This window comes from Pyxicephalus adspersus, chromosome 4, assembly GCF_032062135.1.
Source record: "Pyxicephalus adspersus chromosome 4, UCB_Pads_2.0, whole genome shotgun sequence".
In the NCBI taxonomy this organism is placed as follows: Eukaryota; Metazoa; Chordata; class Amphibia; order Anura; family Pyxicephalidae; genus Pyxicephalus; species Pyxicephalus adspersus.
Genome location: NC_092861.1, coordinates 143,668,585 through 143,674,584, shown reverse-complemented (window position 1 = coordinate 143,674,584; position 6,000 = coordinate 143,668,585). Strand labels below are relative to the sequence as shown.

The 6,000-nt window shown below is 37.5% G+C and overlaps 1 protein-coding gene across 4 annotated transcripts in view; it reads left to right on the top strand.

Annotated features, from left to right (window-relative positions):
* USH2A (usherin) overlaps positions 1-6,000 on the top strand; it is a 371,236-nt gene that overhangs the window by 27,703 nt on the left and 337,533 nt on the right. For all 4 annotated transcript variants that reach the window (XM_072409865.1, XM_072409864.1, XM_072409867.1 and 1 more), the window contains 3 exons: positions 949-1,133; positions 1,426-1,656; positions 2,428-2,521. In XM_072409865.1, coding sequence (XP_072265966.1) covers positions 949-1,133; positions 1,426-1,656; positions 2,428-2,521 — 510 coding nt within the window. The remainder of the gene's footprint in view (positions 1-948; positions 1,134-1,425; positions 1,657-2,427; positions 2,522-6,000) is intronic.

Below are 6,000 nucleotides of genomic sequence, written 5' to 3'. Positions count from 1 at the left end.
TATGTATTTATGCTCATTTATTAATTTAAATATGTTGACTGCGTACATGCTTTGTAGCTCTGCATCCATTTTACGGTTCCTGCAGATTAATAGCATCCTTTAACTACTCTATCTTTAGACTCTCTTTCTTTTTCAGCCTACCATGTAGTGATTATGATGTATGCTTATAATTATCTTGACTAGTGCTCTTATAACTCTTAGCTAATTAGTGTCGCTGAGAGCTGCAAAGACAAAGTCAACATTGGTTAAAGCTTGTTTCCTAGGAATACACAGCTTCATGAATCCATTCAGCTGGTTTTCCAGATCTCTTAAACAAATTATAACTCATGCCTGCTTTCATACAAAGGCTTCAGTTAAATACATAAATCAAACAGCAAGATAGCTGACAATATGTCTTTGTATTTAAGGGAAATGTCATCTAAAATAAGATGTCTTGTTTTTAGATATTTGGTAGCTTTATTTACATGCCAACTTGTTATGACTCAAAGATATTAGCACTTTGAAGCTGTGACTTGATACCTTTGCCTAGACTTGAGTTGATAAGTATGGGTGCACTGCAGTGTTTTGGCATTGAGTTGGGTTCTCCAAGTGCACTACTCCTTTAGAGCTGCTAACATAAGTGACAGTGGTTGGATTCATCATTGTGTACCACAAATAATCTCTGCTGCATTGGTTCACCCTTAAACTAATAACTACATGGAACATTAGGTTAATGAGTGATGGACCATGGCTCCATCAGCTTCCTGTTCAAAATTGCAGTATTTACTCAAAGCGTCTCCCGAATATTACACCCATCCTGTTGAGGAGGCTAATTTACACTACAAAAACTATTAATGGTGTTTTTACTACAGGTTTACAAATTACAGTGATTCAACTCCTTCTGTTTGAATAGCAAAGCAGAAAAACTGGTATAGAACATTACCTCTATTTTTCATTTCTTTCGTTTAGGTATTCTATATTACTTTGTGGTTTTATAGCCCAATGCCAACAGCTTTAAGAATCCAGAGGAAGAAGCACAGAAGCTCAGTCTGGGAAGACTGGCAGTATCTTGCAAGTAATTGTCAGGACTTTGGCATGGAGAACAATGGTTTCCTACAGTTTCCTGATTCTGTCAATTGTCTCCAGCTCCCAAGGTACAATGAAATGTTCTGAACTGGTAAAGTAAGTAATGTTTCCTCTATACTGTTATATAGTGAAGATTGAGCAAGGGTTCTTCACATGACCAAACGTTTGTAGACATCTTACCATCACATCTGCAATATGGCCACAAATATATGCATACCCCCCCCCCCTCCTGTTCACCAAAAAATTAGATAGCAACAGTAACTTGTATGTACCTAGTATGGTAGATATTGCTAACCCCAAATATTCAAATTTTAAGAACATGTATAATTCTGTGTCTATTTTATTTTCTGTATTCTGTAGGGATACACCTTATTCACATGGAAACCTGACCCTAAGTCTCCTCACTCCAGAACCAAACCAGCGACCCGGGTATAATGACTTTTACAGCACCACTGAACTCCAAGAGTTTGTTAAAGCGTCCCTAGTGAGGATCCACCTGATTGGTCAATATTATACAACAGGAACTGAGGAATCTTCCAGGAGCTTCCGACATCGTTATTATGGAATAGGTGAAGTCACCATTAGTGGAAGGTAAGAGAGAAATAACTAGCTAAGGTTTCATTCCTTTTTTTTTTATTTTAAGTAGGTTAAAGGTTAATTTCTGTGTAAGATTTTTTTACTGTTGTTTTGCCCTTGTAATGGTGATTTCCCATTCTAGGAAATCTGTTTCTTACCTTTTGTCGCTTTTATTTTTGCGAAAGTAAAATCCTTTGCTGGTAGAAAATGTCCTGAGTGTCCTGAGCTTTCTGCTTGTGCTGTGCTAGTCAGCTCTACCTAAATTCACCGCTGTATACTATAAAACACCCCCATGCTATGAACAAAAGGAAAAGAATGGGCATTCTTTGGTCCAAATCAGGGGTAAGTGCCTGGGGGGTGATCCTGGCTCTTGTCACCCTAGAATAAGATGTGTGTCACTGGCAGGATTCTCTGGTGAAAATAGAGAGAAAGACTTAGAGCTGAACACTGGACTTATATAAAATACAGAATTTAAAGTGTTTCTGTATTCATTATTACACCAATAGATGTTTTAATAAATGTAGGCAGTGTGATATTTGGCTTTTTGCAGTTCCTATAATGCATAACTTAGAGTGGTGAGTAAGCCAGCACGGGGGGGGTCATACAATTGATAAAAAGTATGAAAATAGGTAGAGATAAACCGATCACTGGGCTGATTTTCTTGCAAAAACTGGGAATTTTGGTTTTATGTGAGTTGATGCTTTAAGAGGCAGATAAGGTTTTTTTTCTGACCATGTACACCTGTAAATATCATTACACAGAAGGCTCTTTTATTATCCATTGCAGGTGCAATTGCCATGGACATGCTAACTCTTGTGATACGAGTGTTTCCCCGTACAAATGTGTCTGTGATGTCAATAGCTACACCGATGGAAACAATGTAAGATATTACATTATTAATAGCATATTACATTCTTCATACAATGACATTATATAGTAATAATGACTTTCTAACTCTATAACCCATATTGCTCCAACACTTTTGAGGTTTTAAGAAATTGACCTTAACTATACAGAGATAAAAATCCTTTTCAGCTGCTCATATATTTTGTGCCTGCAAACCCAGGATAAAGAACTATATGTGAAAAGAGCCTATAAAAAGAAAAAAAATTATACTGGCATAGCTGACCTCCTTTCCAAAATGTCTGATTCTCTCCAGGATCACCTGGAGCTAACAAATGCTAGAATTAAGTAAATACATTTAAAACTTCCATGTAGCATTAGGACCACCATCAGAAAACTGTGGGCCTTATACTTGGTAAATTTCTTGGGCCCCTTCCATCATGTCTAAAAGTCCTGGCATTGCAGAAGCTAGGCTGTTTTGATCAGGGCTCAGTGCAGAAGTACCCCTTGCCACCCCACCCCTCCCCCATCCAAAGAATGTATTTAAGCCATAGGGTAACTGTGACAGATAAGAAAAATGTACCTTCAGAGATCATCAAGGGGTTCTCCCTATAGTCAGCTCTATTTGAATGATCTAATGACTAGTGTTGAACCGTACTGAACTTTACGATTTTGGGTACCCGAACCCAAACTTTGAGCCAAAGTCCGGCCGAACCCGGCGAACCCGAACTTCCAGGTGTTTGCTCATCCCTACTTATGATACCTAAATCTTACAGCTCCTGAATGCATTTCAAAAAGACTGCAGATCATATGCGGACCAGAGAGATTGTTAACAACTGTCCATGTTGCATTGGATTTTTCATACATATATCACATGCATTGGTTTAATTATTTTATTCATACAATTTTTTTTTAAATTGTCACATTTTCATTTAGTTGTTTGGTACATACAGTATGTGCAGATAAAGGTCTTTTTTAAAATTAGGCAAAAAATTGCATAAAAAATACATATATATATATATATACACACCCTTTCCTAAATGACTGAGTTCGGCTGTTTCCAGTGAATGTTGCTATTAATGCTATATCATACAAAGACATTTTAGACCAATGATGTCCCTAGGGTTCTTCCAAAGGTTGGTCGGGGTTCCAGTTGCAAGTGGCACCAGTATTTTTGGCTATCATAAGCCAAATGGGGCCAGCAATATAAGAGACATTTATACCAGTGACTACCAAGCTAATCTTCTGTGAGCTGAGGATATAGTAATTATAGCATTGACCTGAAAGTTATTTTAAGGGTTTCCCTATGTAAAAAAGGTCGAGAAAGGCTGTTTTAGATGAGTGTGCACAGTGTAGACTTGTGGTTTGGTGAAGTTTGGTGTAGGCCCTTTTCCATTCCAGTAGGACTGTGTCGGCCCAATAAAGACTTGAATAGATCAGTATGATGTAGAGGAACTCTGATAATCTGCACAGTGTCCTGACCTCAACACCTTTGGGAGTTCCAAATGCAAACAAGGTCTTCTTATCCAACATGAGTACCTGACCTTACAAATATGCAGAGTGGGAACAAATAAACTTATACACACTCCAAAATCTTGTGGAAAGAACTGTGGAGGCTGTTATGGAAGCCAACTCCATAATTATACTCAAGGTTTTTAAATAGGATGTCCAAAAGGTTCACCGATGCATGGTGTGGTGGTCAGGTGTTCACAAATTTTTGTCCATATAGCATCAATATATTTTGTATATGTAGGTATATTTTGTGAGAAACAACTTATGGCATCCATGAGGATTCACAATGGTTTGTTAAAATATGTGGAAGTGGAATCAAACGACTAACAAACTACAATCACACAGCTATTATTAACGTTGGCCTATTTTGTTTGGGACAAGCAGCAGAACCTTTGATACATGTGAAAGTATAGCAATAATATTAAATAACAAACTTTCAAATTCTTTCAAAAAATTGGTTGAATCTGTGAATGCCACAGAAGTGGTTCCTTTTTTTTTCCGCAAAATGTTTGAGGAAGCTTCTCAAGACTTCCGCACATACAGAGGTGAGTAACAATGACCATTTTTACAGCAGTGGATGGCTCACAATTGGTCAATTGTAGCATGGAAAGCTGATGGAAATGCACTTATGGGCTGCTTCAGATGCCCCAAAGCAACATTGCTACGCTGAGAGGTGGTGAGGGCAAGAAAGCAGTAGGCACTCTATCAGTGGGAGAATCAATACTCAAGCATATACCAATTATTTCAATTAATTGTTACTTTTTAAATCAGATGCTTTACTCAGTTCCAATGGTTGAGGCAGGCTTTGGCATTGGTCCATATGGTGTTCCCAGTTAGAAAACTAGACATAGCGGCTCTTTCAGTTCCTCCTCATCTCTCCTTACCTGTTCATGCAGGATCCCATGGTTGTATTTTCCAGAACACCCCTCAGTCACTTCTTGTTACCTCACTTCCTGTGTCACCAGCTTATTAGATGAGCTAAACAGACCAGCTAACTAACATATAGATAGAGGGAGCTAAGACTATGCAACTATACTGCCAGGTTATAGGTAAATTAATTTTTATATTTACTCTGAAAAATTGTCATTCTTAACCCAATTTCTATTTTAAATTCTGAGCCCATTGTCACTTTAATTGTTTTATCACCTTAAAATGACAATATCTGACTCTGGAGGTTTAATATTACAGAACAGTTTTTTTCTGCAGATATTTGTCACAGGCAGTCTTAAAATTCATGGATTGGGACAGCCCTACAATGCAACATGCATTAAACTGAAATCCTTTTAGAATACAAGAGCCTCTTTCCAGTTTTAATGATTCTCTTGTAATATAGAATGCGTTAGAATGTAATATGTCTCCCAGACTGAAAGTTGTAAAATAGGATGGAAGGAAACATTGGAGAAAATTCATAATCCCCTAATGGTCTTTTTGTTCTTCTCTGTGTCTTAACGTGAATCCTTTAAGGTGATCAAGTAAAGTGGACAGTAATTATTATGTATTTGTACTTAAAATATATGTAATGCAATCAAGAAAAGCTCAGATAAATTATGTTTAATATTTTGAAATATGTTACTTTAATTAAAATAATGTCTGGTGATTCTGCCAAGAAGTTCCTTGTTCAGGTACTTTCTGTTAAAAGGCACATGGTCCCTTTCTCCTGTCTTTGCTCATGCTTTGTCACCTGGTCACACAGGCTTCTAATGGAGACCACAAGAGGCTGTTTCACCAAATACTTTGCAGACTTAGCTTACTGTTGTCACCATCAGGAAACCTGCCCTGAGAAATCCCATGCAGCCATTGTTGGATTTCATGTAAACAAGAAGTGTATGTAAAGAGGCTACAAAAGGTCAAAAGCACTGAGTTGCAAGAAAGAATGCATTCATTGGCTGCATTTATTGATCAGCACAGCCCTGCGGGACTTTTTTTTTTTTCTTTTAGAATTTTTTTTTTTGATTAGGAAAATTCAATCTCGTTCAGCGAATTTACACCGGTTGTTCTCACTTG